This window comes from Rhodnius prolixus, unplaced genomic scaffold (assembly GCF_049639745.1).
Source record: "Rhodnius prolixus isolate KJV_2025 unplaced genomic scaffold, Rpr scaffold_2, whole genome shotgun sequence".
Taxonomy (NCBI): Eukaryota; Metazoa; Arthropoda; class Insecta; order Hemiptera; family Reduviidae; genus Rhodnius; species Rhodnius prolixus.
Window position 1 is genome coordinate 48,266,427 of NW_027411592.1, and position 15,859 is coordinate 48,282,285.

The 15,859-nt window shown below is 30.5% G+C and overlaps 3 protein-coding genes across 9 annotated transcripts in view; 2 read left to right on the plus strand and 1 right to left on the minus strand.

The window, feature by feature from the left end:
- path (solute carrier family 36 member pathetic) overlaps positions 1–3,427 on the plus strand; it is a 64,343-nt gene extending 60,916 nt beyond the window's left edge. For all 4 annotated transcript variants that reach the window (XM_074119670.1, XM_074119671.1, XM_074119673.1 and 1 more), the window contains one exon: positions 283–3,427. In XM_074119670.1, the coding sequence (XP_073975771.1) occupies positions 283–641 (359 nt within the window). In that variant the 3' untranslated portion in view covers positions 642–3,427. The remainder of the gene's footprint in view (positions 1–282) is intronic.
- A 3,531-nt stretch (positions 3,428–6,958) lies between these two features.
- Positions 6,959–8,099, minus strand: Polr2L (DNA-directed RNA polymerases I, II, and III subunit Rpb10). Of its 2 annotated transcripts, XM_074116898.1 has the most exons (4): positions 7,939–8,071; positions 7,684–7,784; positions 7,246–7,350; positions 6,959–7,160 (listed from the first exon to the last, which is right to left on the minus strand). In XM_074116898.1, exons 3-4 carry the CDS (start codon positions 7,338–7,340, stop codon positions 7,052–7,054), a joined length of 204 nt encoding a protein of 67 aa, XP_073972999.1. In that variant the 5' UTR covers positions 7,341–7,350; positions 7,684–7,784; positions 7,939–8,071; the 3' UTR covers positions 6,959–7,051. The 2 variants fall into 2 exon arrangements, with proteins under 2 accessions (XP_073972999.1, XP_073972998.1); XM_074116897.1 differs by lacking the exon at positions 7,684–7,784 and having other exon boundaries at positions 7,939–8,099.
- A 19-nt stretch (positions 8,100–8,118) lies between these two features.
- ssp6 (PDZ domain-containing short spindle 6) overlaps positions 8,119–15,859 on the plus strand; it is a 133,380-nt gene continuing 125,639 nt past the window's right edge. The window contains exon 1 of one of the 3 annotated variants that reach the window (XM_074119651.1): positions 8,119–8,378. In XM_074119651.1, coding sequence (XP_073975752.1) covers positions 8,286–8,378 — 93 coding nt within the window. In that variant the 5' untranslated portion in view covers positions 8,119–8,285. The remainder of the gene's footprint in view (positions 8,379–15,859) is intronic. The other 2 variants (XM_074119655.1, XM_074119654.1) reach the window with 2 other exon arrangements.

Sequence of the window (15,859 nt, forward strand, 5' to 3'; positions counted from 1 at the left end):
ATTTTTTAATGAAAGAGTATGAATGAGCCAAAATCACCCTGATAGGTTCTTTTTAAATTTTTTAAAACCATATTGTAAAACATGGTTATAAAAAAATACGTTGCAATCAAAAAAATAATTTGAACCTCATTTCTTGCCCGTTTGTTTTTCCGTTGCTGATCTAAGTTGCATAAAAAGCTCGAAAAAGTGAGAGATGTTACTCTAGTTTAGGTACTCTTTTTAATTTGCAGCATCAGAATTTTTTTTTCTCAATTATTTAATGAATTGTATTTTATTTTTCAGTTGCAGTAGCAGTGGCAGTTCCGCAGATTGGACCTTTCTTAGGTTTAATTGGAGCATTATGCTTTTCATTGCTTGGCATTGTCATCCCAGCACTTATAGAAATTGTAACGTACTGGGATACTGGTCTGGGTCGTTGTTATTGGATTGTCTGGAAAAATATACTTGTTGGTACATTTGGATTGCTTGCACTTGGTTTCGGTTCCTACACTAGCATTGTTGATATAATTAGTGAATATTTGGGCGAGCCAGAACCAATGGTAATACCGCCTTATGTAATGTCGGAAGTCAATAAAACTGTGCACGATGCATTCGTTTTAGTTAATAGTACGCTATTAGGTAGAAATGGCACAACTCCTTAATGTTCATTTATAAAAATTGTAGACTTCAAGATATGCTTCTTTTTATATTCCAAAACAAGTCAGTGGGGCAGGCCAACATGAAATAACAAAAATTAGATTTATTTTTGAAAGAGTGCCTTTTGTTATAGTTTTTGGCAATATTTTGAGTAATACAAGGAAGGTTGATTCTTCCTCGCATTGCGTGCCTTTCCATATGGTTTCATTCCACTAAAAATTGCAAAAATTTAGGTGCTTCAATTTTTTGTTTCTTTTGTTTAAGTGCAAATGAATGCAATTTTGTTTTCAAAAGTCATTTATTTTTAGTAGAAATGCCAAATATAAATGGCTGAAAAAGTAACCATAGAGTGTATGTGAGAGAGAAATGGTAACTTATTTTTATAATTAGATTTAAGTTCCTATTGTCAGTTTGCACGAAAATTGCTAGGTACTTAAGGAAAGCGAAAACGTTATTTATTATTTTTTTATAAAACTCATAAAGGGAAGAAAAAATGTATTTATCTGGTTACTTGTATATACCGCTTAAGTCAATGGTCTTGCAAATAGCAAATTTTAACATTTTGAAAAAATTGATCTTATTACAACATGTTTAACTGTTGTGTTTTATTTGTAGTTATTTAAAATTGTAGTTCGAAATAGTTCCTTTTAACTTTTTTTTTTTGTTTTTCAAACCGTTTGCGTAATAATGTTAAGATTTCTTCTTGAAGATAAGTTTTGTATCTTCCAAAAACTAGTATTATTTATAATTTTTATACAAGACATAGAGATAATTATGACATGGGATTAAATAAATAAGTGAGAAGAATAAGACGGGAAAAACTTATTTTTATTAAAAAAATAAATTAAGCAAGAACACCCTATAAAATTGTACAAAATTCAAGTAAAGTGGAAGATCCCTTTGTTAAGATTTGGCCATCCCTAGGGCTGAATATAAAAATAAAATAAAAATACAGTTTATCTGGGGGTTGTAAGTTTCGGAGAAATAATAATTTCAAAAAATGTGGCTTTGACGACGTGTAGGTGACTTTCTTAGGCATGCGAAGGGCTGTGGGAAGATACCCAACATTCTGCTGTCGGATTTTATTTTTTACATATCAAATTAAAAGTTTTAGGATAACAAGAACAAACTAATATGCATGTTACTTGCTCACCATATGTGCCCTCTTAACATGCTATTAATATCTTCTAAATTGCAGAAACCCTTTTCTATGCAGAAATTCTTTTACAAGCCAGGTTTGAAAAAACTACGGTTCATCAAAATTACCAAAAAGAACATTTGAAATCTTAACTAAATAATTATTTCAGGTTTCATGCAGGTGTATCTCTGACCTAGGTACATTTTTACAGTTTCTACCAATCGTTTCATTCGGAAAGTGGTACTTTAAGAAATCACTAAAAATTTATGAAATGCTGATTTATCGTGAATGATTTAAAATTTAAATTTTAATTCCAATTTTCTATTTATAATAAATTGTTTCGGGCCGCAATGCATGTTTGTATTTTTTTTTAGCCAAGACTGACTGCTCTGAAATGAATAAACTTTGTAATTCAATTGGAGATTCTTCGTTATTGTAAAATTAAATTTTTAGATTTAATAAAATTTGTAGGATTCAATTTTCCATTATCATTATCCAACACCAAGAACAAACACCAATCCCAATTAAATGAACGGTACAATTTACTAATACAAATTTCCTACATTTATCCAAAAAAGATAAATTTGTATCATGTTTTGAATTAATTATCCTCAGGACTCATTTAACAAAAGCATTGATAAAGGCTTCCATATATTTTTAGAACTTCTCTAAATAAAAATCTGATTATGGTTACAAATGTATATACAAATTAAAATATATACATACATAGTTGGCAAAAACATTCCTATCGAGAAAAAGAATAATTCAAGGCATGAATCCAAGATTCAGATAACTTTGGTAAAATCCATTCCCAAAAAATTCTCTAGGAATATGGAGCTTGCTTTCTTACAATATCTTTAGGCGCGTTAAAACTCTCATAAACCAATATCCTATGCTCATAAAAAAATAAAAATGAAACCCAAGTTTATGTTTTTAAATATATTTCTAAATAAATAATACACTTTCAGACATAGGCAAAGCCAAGCTCAATATATAAACTACATCAATTCAAAAAATTAAAGTTCGAAACGGTCCGCCAGTAAACTTATTATTTCGTTGTAGTAATCTCTCTAAAATAAAAAACAAAAACGTAGTACAATTATAGCAGAGACACTACTATAGTGAAACACTAGTAAGTAGTGTTTTAGTTATATTTTTGTAAAGAAAAAGGGTTTTTGTATTGAAAGCAAATTTATTTTTGTTACAAATATAAAAATCTTAATAACTATTACAACTTCCTACAAAATGTCTCAATGCTATGTTGGGCAGATAAAAATATGGGGAGATTGTCTAATACCTATTGTGATTTTACATTTGTTTTAAGATAATAATAAATAAATAAATTATTTTAAATTATATAATTTTCTTTTTTTGTTAAAAATAAGCTTAAGTATAAATAACTTTTGCGTAAAACGAAGAATATTTTATACTTAAAGCATAATCAGAATAAAAGGATTAGTAATAATAAAAAAAATCTAATTAAAATTTCATGAAAGTCGAAAAATTAATAATGAATTATTGATTAAAAGTAGACATTTTGTGTAAGAAGATACATTAGATTATCTGTACATTTCTTTTTATATTTGGAATTATAAATTTATTGTTAAAGCCTAATTTATAAAAACTAGAATTAAAAGTTTTGTATAATTTGAATTAGTTTTTATTTCATGAAGTTATAGGTACCTAAAAAAGAGCCAAGAACGTTTAACTTAAATGTGTTCCCAACTAATTTAAAGATCTCAAGAATTTCGCAAATATTATGTATTATTACATAATAATATTCTGTACATCATTAAGATTTGTAGGAAAATAATAATTTTAACAAATGTGTACACCTTTTTGTTCAGAGACCATGTTTTTACAACACATTTGTGCTTCTGTGCTCTAAAAATTGGATTTTTTTTTTTCTAATTTGGAAGAACTAGGACACAAACGTTTTTCGTTACAGCGTCTGAGAGTGTGGACGAAGACGAAAAATCGCAAATAGCTGACCGGGACATTGCCAAGTTTACTAAAAACAGAAAATAACGTCATATAGCAATATAGCTGTAATTGAAATGACCAAATATCGGACAAGTTACCAATTAGCTACAATTTTGTAGACATAATTTTTTTTTCTCTCTTATAGGAAACTAACCTAGACTCCTGTACTGAAATTAATACGGGCTAATCAAACTTTTATACAGCTCTATCCTCTACTTTACCGACGGACGACTCTGAAACCTCATTGTTCTAGAGTCTACGTTGACTTTTGCTTGCCACGTATGGATAGAGGCTAGTAAAAGTAGTGGCTAGTAATGAATAAGTAGCAAGCTTTCCAAAATAAAGGGCTGTTTAACGCCTTGGATCTTGGAATACTGTTACTGCTGATTTAGCCATCTACCTCATTCTTCAGACCATATGTAATTCATTATTGTAAATATTAGGATGGATGTTAGTCTAGTTATAAGTCGTAACTTTGTGAGTGGAAGATCCTCAGTTCGAATCCTGCGTATAGCTACTTTTTGCTTGACAGGCTTGTAAATAAATATATTCTACAATTTATATTTTATTAATAAATATCGCTGATAACATTCAGAGTATATACTTGCGAATTTTATCAAATACCCGGGTACACTGGCCAGAACCTTAACTTTGAAGCCCAGGTATAGAGCTATAGTTGCAATATTTGAAAAAGGTGGAAAAGAAGCAGAAATTGTTAGTTCCATTGTTTTTTCAGTTCGTATTCAGTCACGCCAAACTGATATCGTTGATTTCTCTAAATAAACAGGAGGTTCAAGATAGTTAGTAAACCAGCAATTACTGCAATTTATTCATTGATGACCAGGTCGTACTGGCCGACTCCTTAGGTGCTGCCTAATTTCAATTAAAGTTCTTTAGATACTATTATGTAAATTTCAAGACAGAGGTTCTAGTTCTACTTTAAGAAGGTAAAATGGATAATGAAGGAATTTAACAAATTTTGGGCTAAGAAACTGTAACGAGTGTAATATGTTATATTCCTTTGGATTTCTCTTCAGTTTTTTCCTTAAGTTTACTCAAGCTTTTCAGAGTATAAGAAGAAAGAATCATAGCCGATACGCGATTTTGTTATAAGATCTAGCATTTTAGAACAGAGTTATTCATGTTCTTTATAGCTAAGAACTGAAAGCTCCTTCTCAAATTGAATCAGGCATGCATATATTTTTTTCTCAAAAAACTTTACTGTTTGATTAATTATATTCCTTTATTAGTTTTATCCAGATACCAAATAAGTAATAATCACATCATAAATAATATAGGTTGAAGTTAAGGTCCTTTGGTTTAATTGAGTGGTTGGTTTTAATATTTGCTTTTTAATTGCTTTAAATAAATATAGATTTTCGTTGAAATATTGAGTACAAATAAAGTTTAGTACAATAGTTTAGTTTAGTTTAATACATACAATTTTAATTTCCAAATATTATTTTTCTGCAAATCTGTTTATAACTGCAAGTGAGACTGCAAGTAATGTCCGCAAATTGAATAAATGTTATATAAATTAATAAAATTGAAAATTAAAACAATTTTTGAAAGAGCTAGCAAAGCAGCAGTTGTATTAGTTGGCAACTAATCCAACAGATAGCTCTGTTATGTAAAAATGCCAATTCCACTTCTGCCACTTTCCCATTTTAAGTCATAAAGGTAATCCTTATTGCCTTGATTATTGATTCATTGAATGTTAGTATATATAAATATTCTCTGAACCTATGTATATGTATATTTATAACAAGCTTCTAATTATTTATTTATGAAAGTTAATTCACAGCAAAGGTGAAGAAATTTGCCTGAGATGAGGATAGGCGAATATCAAATAATATAATTAATGAATATAAATTAAAACAAATTTAAATAAAGATTAAATAAAAATATTTACCTCTAAATATAAACTACCTCTAAGAGTCTTGTAGTGAAGATAGAACACAAAGAAACATTAACTCAGTTCGTTGTATATTTTCCATAATGCCTTCTTAACAAGATATATAGTACACAAGTTGCTGTTGCTGGTAGCCTCATCAAAACGGACTAAAATAACGGAAGCAATAACGATATTCTCATAAATCAAGACTTTTGGAGTAGTTATTTCAACTTTCCTTGAAATGTATAGTTTAACTGGTGTAGATCTTATTGGCTTTGTATGCGGTTTATAAATTCCTTATTTTATGTCATTTCTACTTTTTTCGGTTACTTCACCTGCTGAGGTCCTTTGCGCCAACAGAGTAATATTAGGATAGATCGTTTTGTCATTCATAAGCTTCTTAATTAAAAACGCTGCCCAAGACTGTGAAATTACTCGTAACTATTACCTTTAGCATGTCAGTAGTTGCAAGTACGAATGAAGTGTGGGATGCGCTTAGATGTGTATTAGAGGAAAATGCTCTCAGAAATTTACGGATTAATGAGGGAAGAACTCGGTGGAAGATTATGTTTATCGCAGAATTGAGATACCGGAAACCAATAATACTTTTTAGGTGGTTAGGACATGTAGAATACAGGAGTTGGAAAATGCTCTGAGACAATCGTGGGGTTCTACACTTCAAAGGAGTGCTTGTTATTGTTTACACTGTGAAAGACACAGTCTTTCTTTCAAGATCTTTATGAGGCTTCAAACATGTTTAAAATGTCTCGAGGTCGTTAAGGAGGCGTACTCATAGTGCTCCAAGGCTACCGACCGAGAGGTATTGGGAAGCTTTTGGGCAAGCCCAGGTTCTTTCGGGTTTGATTTGCCTCAAAGGAAGAAAATGTTTTACTTTCCGAGCCTGAGTTTGCTACTACTTACTATACTTTATACTTCTGCAAGCCTTACCTTGGAGAGTGCCTCGATCTTCTAAGAATCTTCAAATATCATGCACTCAGTTTTAGCCCACATTTTGATATTACAAAACTATCTTTCTAGAACTCAATCCTCGATGATCCTTTATCTTCCCTATCAGGATGGTCCGCAAGATACTATTCACTTCACAATCAATGTTGCATATAAGATATCTACTAATTCCTTTAGCGTGTTACCTATACTAGGCCTTAAAAAAATTATAAAATATTCCTCAAAGATCAGAAAGTATCTTTTTAAAATAGCCTTCGCATAAGCACTAGCATACGATAGTCCTAAATTTCTTAAAAGTAACTGGAAGTATTGAAGGATAAATTTAAATAAAACAAAAGCCGTGCAACGAATTAATTCTAACTTTAATTATTAAAAAAAATATACAAGACCTACATTTTGAACAAAATTTCAACAAGGTCAATTTCCCATATCCATTATTTTTCAAGGGGAGCATAATTAAGAAGCTTTTCAATAAGATCCACATGTCCAAGCAACATTCTTCTGCAGCAATACCTTTTCAAACCAAGGGCATCCAAAGCATCTCTGAAAATAAATATAGAAGTTTTAACAATAAATTAAAAGTAAATATGTATACAATTTAGGATTATTGAATTAAACATTAATTTACCCTTCCGTGTATTCAGCTTGCAGTAGCCCAAGATAAGATTCCCATTTATTACCAATTACTTTCCCACAAGTAAAACAGCGCACAGGAATAATCATTTCCGTATAACTAGAAATTAAGAATGGTTTATTTTATGAATTAAATACAGAAGAGAAACAGATTATGGTTTTTTTGGGACAAATTAAAAACGGAAAGTAATTTTTAATGAACAAGATTATAGGTAAAATTGTGAAATAACGTTGAAAATTTCAGGTAGTACACTAAACGAAATTCAGTTTCTTAATCCTCAGAATTGAAAACTGTTAGAGGTGGTTTAAAATGATTAAGTAGAGGAAAAGAAGAATCTTCCAGAGAGGACAAACCAATGTGGACTTTAGCCACAAAGTGGCTTAGTCAGTTAATTTCAAAAATGTTCTGTTTTTAAGCAAATGCATGGCTTACTTTAAATAAATGTCAATCTTCTCTAAACCCCAGATTAGGGTAGCCTTAATCAAGTTTTGGTTCTTCAGACCCAAATCCAAAAAATCGTAACCAGTACAATGCTAGAAATTAGAAGCCATAAGGAAATAATACCACTAGTAGCAGAAGCCTGAGCATCTCTAAGAAAAGCGTTTCACCTCATAATTTAGCACTTTGTGATTTAATGAGACTGACCACTAAAGTAAATAAATTATGTCAAATGTAATAAATACTTACATTATTTAAATAAATCAACTATCTCCAAATTCGCAATTGTTCTGTTCACAAAGAATTACACCACAACTAAACACTAACTTAACCTGCTCATGCAATTCTGTACTGTAATCACTTTGGTTAAGTTTCCCACTTTAAACACCAGGTAGCAGATCGTATGCAGAAAGGGGAAGTTATTGATTAGGAGTGCTGGCGGTGTCTCCTCCTGGCGGGTAACTTTCAGTCTAATCACTACTCGCCTTCTGGCACATAGTCTGTTACGGATACCTGTGTAGTAGCATGCCAGTTTCTTATCTAAAGTGATAACGTTTTTTGAACGTTTGTGATGTGCTAAAGAAATTCATTTAGAAATGGGTGATAAAGTTCTTAGAGGTCAGGGCAAACGGAATAAGCATGGCCAGTCTCAGGTGGACGTCAGCGATGGTGAAGCGGAACTCTCTCCGGTAAGCGGTATTTAGAAAAATAAATAAATTTAAGCAATGAAAGTAAAAATTTAGAAGAAATATCCAACACTTTCGTATCCATAAACTCCATTTGATTACCGAATAAATATACAATATGTTTCAGTTCAGCTTCTTTTTAAGTACATTAAGTATTAAGTTGTTCCAAGTATTTGATATGAATGAAATAAGTATAATTGTCTCTTAAAGTCCAAGTTAGCAAAGAATGTTAAAATTTAGTATGAAAATAAGTTTAAGCTGTTCTTTCTTGTTTTTATTCCGCCACCGTTAATTATTATTATATATTATTTAAATTATTAAAATCTTTATAGTGGTTTTATTAGAACAAAAAATGAATAAGTTCAAGCTTGTTAGAACCTGTGAATGATTATCAAAGGATAATTTTAACTAGTTGGGGTCAATCCATAGAGACTTAAACGCCTGTTTCATTCTTTGTTGCCTGTACTATCTCTAATGTTGAATCAGCAATCATATGTGATTACACCTGAATACCGTTTACCTAAAAATAGCTTATTTTTAAAGTTTCATGGAAAACATAATTGAACGAAAGTTTTCCAGAGGATGATATTGATACTTTATTCTATTTTGATTATATATATAAAATATTATTTCCTTTTTTAAATTGTTGCCATTTTTGTTTAGGATTGTATAATGTAAAAAAAGTGGAATAGATTGTATTTCATGGTTTTGCTGAGTCAAACTTATTTAGTTGTAGGTAGATCTTACAAACCTTTTCTTAGAAAAGGTATATCCGTCCGATATTCCAATCTATTTCTATAATTATTTATTCTTTTTTTCTCCTAACAGTGCTGATTTATAAAATTTTCATTTTTTCATGCCATTCCCATGGAAAATGTGCTTTCATTAAATTGTGTTTTAACCGTAAGTTTCCTAAATACAACATTGTTAAATCCACATTAGAAATATGGTTAGGTTTACATCGTTTAATAAAATTCAGCGTAACGAAAAATTGTTTGTTGTTTTAAAAATAATTATGTGTTGAATGATGTTGTGTGTACGATTGATCTGTGCCACAGAAAACAATGCTTGGAAAAGTGTAAGAGTATCAAACATTTGCTTTGGGTACTGCCTTGCTTTAAACAAAAAGCGCCCATTTAAAATCTGTCAAGCTAGAAATGTAACTTTAATGAACGGTTTTTATTCATTGATTAGCGATTTCCCTCAAAAACATATCAAACGATTTATTGTTAATTTCTCATTTAACTTGTTAATTTGCAATTTAATCTGTAGGTTGCGCACATTTGCCTTTTCTTTCTTTAGATTATTTAGGCAAATTCTTATTTTTAGATTTTCTACTCAAAATTTCTTAAATAAAGTTTAATAAATAATAGTTATTCTTTAGAGTTAAAATTCTTCTCGAGTATTGATCTGTAAAGCAGGATTATTCAAATCGCGTTAAAAATATTTCCCTGCTGGTGGTATTGAACAAATGGACAAAATATAAAAAGCTACAGACATATTATTCTTGTACAGAGTATAGAAAGAGATGGTCGTTTATGTGAGTGGGAGGGTGCTATGTGATGGGAACATGAATAAAAGATGCTTACGTAGGGCACCTGAGATCACTGTGTGGTTGCTGCGTGGCTTCTTCGAACGTAATAGGAAGAGAAGCGTGTTGTCAAGGCAGAATAATAAATTTAGGTTATTTATTTTGGAAGGGTAAGAAAAGTTACGGGTTGCCAGGATTTGCAACTTTTTAGCTTATGGACTTAGAAGAAGCCTTTAAATGAATCTTTTTTAATTATTCTGATTTAAACTGCGAATTTTATAAAAACTGTGAGAATGTGTAAGAACTGAGAGAGAAAACAAATCTTTTTGTTATCGAAAATATTATTTAAATAATATATTATTTTTATAAATATTTGATGTTAACAAAATAACTTAGATGCCAAAAAAGAGAGTTTTATTTTAGTTCCTAACCGACAAAATCCGTGAATCTAGGGACTTTAGTGGATTTGACTTTATTCATAATGGCCTAAGTATAACGTTTGACGCTAAAGACAGTGAATTTAAAATAAAATATTTCATAGACAGAGCTCAAATCGTTCTAACTTGATCTGCAACATAAAGATGATAAAACCCTACAGAAACTTGAAATGACACTTTTGATTTGAGCCTGCACCTACCCTTTACCCAAAGCTTACGTGAGAAAATGTTTAAAATAGAAGGTTTAGGTGTGTGCAATTGATGTAAAGGAAATCGTTGGTACTGTTTTCAAAAATAAGACGAGAAAAACTGAAGAAAAATACAAAAATTAATTCTGATTTAATGACACTTTTGGTTGGTCGATTTTTATTGTAAACCGTATAACCGGTAGTCTCTGCTCTCACCAAAACGAGTTATGGTGGATACGTACATCCGGGACCGACAAACGCCGATTAATTTATATAAACAAAAAAATAAATAAATAAAAAATGAACTCTGAAGTTCTCAAAACGTGCATTTCCATTTTGAAATATCAAGATAAACATTCTCGATTGTAAAAGCTCTCTTATGAGAGAAAGAATATGTAAAATGGAGATATTTACTGTATCACTATATTGTAACACTTGTCTAAAGGGCTTGTGCAAGTACTAATAATTTTCACTGAAAATCATTGTGATAAATCATATCACAAAAATTAACCTAAAATAGAGAAAAATGACTGCGATAAATTGCATTTATCTTTACTCTATTAGTTATCATTTTCATGAAATGTTTGGAAATTGTTTCGCTAAATATTTTCAGATCTGTTATATGTACAGATTCACTTGTAAACATTATATTCTGAACTTTTCTTGTTCAGAATACTTACAACTTACAACGATTTCTTTACTAAATTATTTAATGTAATATGGTGGTAATATTGTTTGGATCTGAGTAAATTCTATATTTATCTTTCTTTAATATTTTTAATGTTACAATTTTCATTTTAAACGAGTAAAATCTTTTAAATGTATCTCTTATAAAACTGTATGTTTCAACATTTCAATTTTTATTTTGTTATTAAATATTTACGCGATTATTGATCAAAAGTTTGCAAAATGAAGGTTCAATTGACAAAAACAAATGCATATATGCAATTATTTTTATTTTCAAATATTCTAGTTTTTTTTTGCTTAGCACAGATAAGAATATAGTCGCGTATTAATAATATTTATTTGTTTGAATGTTTATAAAATTATGTCAAAGGACAAAATATTTGTTGTCATTCTGACTTCAACTGTTATTAAATTTAAATTTATTAATTTACTATTGCCCAGTAATTTGTCTTACATTTTGCCAACATAACACATTATTATTTCGGTTGAAAATGCTGTCAGGCCCTTAGTGCTGCTGGATCGTGTAGCTGATTTTATCTCTGTTAGTACTTCGCAAGTCTTTGGTGTTTTAGTGACAGGTTTGTGAACATGGAGCCTGTAAAATTTTCCTTTCGTATATTATTTATTAATTTTTTGATATTTTAATATATTACCTCAGGCTTGGTCGGAGTGGCCTTCAATCAGTTGTCCTGTTTCTTACATAACACTGGAGGATATTCTATCACTACTGAATTCACATGTTTGAAAAATATTTTTCACATTAGCAGTTTGAACATTCTCTTTAGTTTAGATTTCTGGAAAGAGTTATTTAATTTTCAAATTACTGATCTGATTATCAATAGTGCAATTTTTCTACCAGTTAACCAAATATAGCAATTTATTGCAGTTATTACGAGTAAATGTAACTTTAAAAGAAATGAACAGTTGACTAGATGTTTTACCAATTTCATTGCCACTTTTGATGTATGAATTAGTAAAAAACTAGCAACTGTAGTTTTATATAGTAACGAGTTCATGCTTTACCGCATATAATGACTCACCCTTATCCATTGATCAATAACGACTATTTAATTGTCCTGCACGAATCATAAATATGTTCTAGATGTTAGGATGTAGATATACTGTTTCCTACCATTGACTATATCAGTAGAAGATATAGATAATCAAGTAATTAGAGTATGTATATATATATTTTTCAAAATAAAATCGTCGCTAAAATTGTTTTAAAAGAAATCAAGTATGATTACTTGATCAGCAAATTGTTCAACACTATTCTCAGTTTTAAAAAGTATTCAAACTATAGTTCTACCATCTTTTGATAAAATTGATTATTTAGGAATTCCTATGATGCACTGTCACATTAATCTTCTTTGTGAAGGCTCTTTGAAATTCTATATAATTCCATCAAACCAATTGATTTTCGAGAAAATAATTGTATAACTACAAAACTAGAAGAAATTTGTAATCACATTTATTTATTGATATTTTATAAAATGGGGATTGAGAAAAATCGTGTGTGGTTTCACGCTGTATTTATGAGAAAAAAAATGTCGATCGTGTTAGCAGAGAAATTGTACGCTATTTTCAGAATTTAATTCAAAATTAATCATTCAGGGATTCTTTGAAGTAAATAAGAAAGTATAATTCTTTTTTTTTTTTCAGGCAGTCTTTACTTTTTCAGTTCAGCTAAATGTCGTATCCAAATTAGGTGTCATGGATAGAAGCGATTAGCAAACTTGCTTTACTATTAAATTCTCATATTGTTAAATAAAATCCAAGATCTAGACTGAAGAATTGAACCCAGCCTCACAGCACTTCATAGCTTAGCGGGCCTCGCCTCTATCCGCTCGACTACCGGGGCACCTCTTTTTGTAGTTGATATGTTATATTATTTTTTACTCTTTCCTGAAATATATATATATGTTTATACTTTTTGTAATTGGCACAAGATTTAAGGAAAACATTATGGCACGAAATTGCTAGGTGTACTGCCTTCTTAAAGTTTAAGTTGCGAGAAAATTCCTTAAATGAAATGTTTAAATTACAATTCATTGAAACAAAACAAGAAACACAAAATAAAATCGTGCCAATTTGTAGACCAATTATAGTCAGCCATTTTATCCTTGATTCAATCAGAAAGACATTTTGTTCGTTCAGCTTTCTATACTGTACATATTACAATGAATGATGACATACTCTTCCTATAGTAAACAATGGATTGAACGCAAACAAACATGATAGGAGATATTGCAGAATTATTGATGAGTTCCATATTAGGGTTGTAGATAGAGGCCACCACGTACCACCCCGACATAGATATCCATAATCTCCCAATATAGTAGCTGTCCGTTCCTAAATTAATTTCTCTTCATCTATAGAATTAAATCATCATTAATAGATTCCAACTTGTAATAGAACCTTTAGGTAGGAATTATTACTGATATTTGATCATTAATTGAAATTTAAAAATGATAAATATTTTAAGTTAATGCTTAATAAAGTATTAAATACCCTTTCTCTTACTATTTATTTAAATAAAGACTTTGCAATAATAATAGCCGTCTAGGCAAGACGGTAAAAAAACTTAAAATTATTTTCACAAGTCTGTTCTATCATATTGTATACTTTTAAGAGTTTTAGGATAATTGTGAAATAGAAAACCATATGGTTATCTATTTAATGTTGAAATTGATTCTTACTTTGTAAACTTAGTTTTAATCTCTTTGGACGATTACCTTTTTCAATTTAGTCAAAATTTAAGTTATTAAATTTGTATGACCACAACTTTGCCAATGATTGAACCAGGATTGGGCCAATTCACCTTCATTTTATCTTGTTGGTGCCTCATCATCATCAATATTATCACTTATCTGAAATTCAGATCCCCATTCTAACAATCTAATGCCTCATCTACATCAGTAATATCACTTGTCTTAAACTCGGCACCTTCATTCTACTTAGACGAGTGCCATTAATAGTAGAATGTGCTTGGAGAATTAGGAAAAGTTTTTGAAATGTCATCTCTCTTTGTCCCCTTTCTATTCCCAAAGACCCTCTCCAAAATATGTGATGTTGACTTCCTTTATCCACATCTTAACATACTATTGAAGAGAGTGCTTGAGGATAATCGCAATCCGGTATTTGGAATAAGTTCTGATGATGTCTCTATTGACGTATCGCTGGGGGCACCATGATCAATAGAATTTTTGCCATTGAAATCTGTAAGACCATAGCCATATTAGATTCTTTACTGGAAGAATAATTAGCAATACTTTTAACTTGCAAAGGGTTACCAGCTCAAGGAAAACACTGATAAATGAGGAATAAAACACATACTCTCTAACCGCTTTGAGAAACCAAGTAGGTTCTAAAAGATGAAAAAGAAGTTTACATTAAAGTAGTATTCGCCTACTTTATAAATTTCAAGTGAATCCAAGGTTGGTTCAATGAATTACTGTAATCTATGCATAAGACTAAAACAATTACTCACAAATTAACTAAGTAATGTAAGTGTTGTTCATTCTTTTTGGTGACTGATTCATAGTTTCAATGGGATTGAAAAAATAACTGCCATTTCAGTCTAGAAAAATTTATTTTGCCGAGCTTTCGACCTAGGGACTAGGTCATCTTCAGGGTAAATATGTTCCACATCCCTGAAGATGACCCAGTCCCTAGGTCGAAAGCTTGGCAAAATAAATTTTTCTAGACTGAAATGGCAGTTATTTTTTCAATCCCATTAAGTAATGTAACCTTCCGTGAGATTGTTCTAATCCAGGAACGTCCTACCTTAACGAGTTTCCACTAGTTTCCAAAACGAGCTAGAGTGCAATAGCAAAGGTGGAAAAGAAGTAGCTCAAATTATTTACTTCACTAACAGGAGGTGTGTAGTAGACAAAGTAACAGACTAATACGTAAATAGCCTACATAAGTTAAATAAGAGTGTAGCATGGTACTGTATAAGTTTTGTGAGTCGTCAAAATGGTTAAACATGAGTGTAAGATGGTCTTATATAAGTCTAGTGAGTGACCAACATGTTTAAATTTGAGTGTATGATGGTCTATATAAGTCTAGTGAGTCGTCAACATGGTTATATAGGAGTGTAAGATAGTCATATATAAGTCTAGTGAGTTGCCAATATAGTGAAATGTGAATGTAGAAACTGCATTTATGTTTGCGAAAATTGCCACTAGAGTTCTCCATTGGGTGGAGTATAAAGTAAGGCTTACCGCCTATTTAATGGCGGCTCACAAGCCTATTTCTCTTATACCTATTACAAGATTAAACAATACAAATTCTCAACTTTTTTTGTTTCTATTAATGATAATTGTGTAAAACATGCAGTATTATCGCAATAGAATTTTTTTTATTGTATTTTTAAAGGGATTTTTTTTTTCTTATTTTAATCGATAGATTATCAAATACCTATGGGAGAAATGTTGGAAAAAATTTTTTAAATTAATTATTTCATTGAAATTATTAGGTTTAAAGTAATGGCCAATCACAATGTAGTACGGTTGTAGACTGTGGGCGGGTCATGCCCACCTCTAGTGTAGTCACGCCCCGTCCAATGAGAACGATTCATGGCTGGTCAAAGCATATTAACAATGGCGTTTCAATTACTTTCACTTATTATTCTAAAAC

Excerpts from the sequence above, each read along its gene's own strand:
- Polr2L (XM_074116897.1), bottom strand. The coding sequence starts at position 7,340 with ATGATTATTCCTGTGCGCTGTTTTACTTGTGGGAAAGTAATTGGTAAT. Across the intron at positions 7,161-7,245 it reads CAAGCTGAATACACGGAAGG|AGATGCTTTGGATGCCCTTG; the intron begins GTAAATTAATGT and ends ATTTATTTTCAG.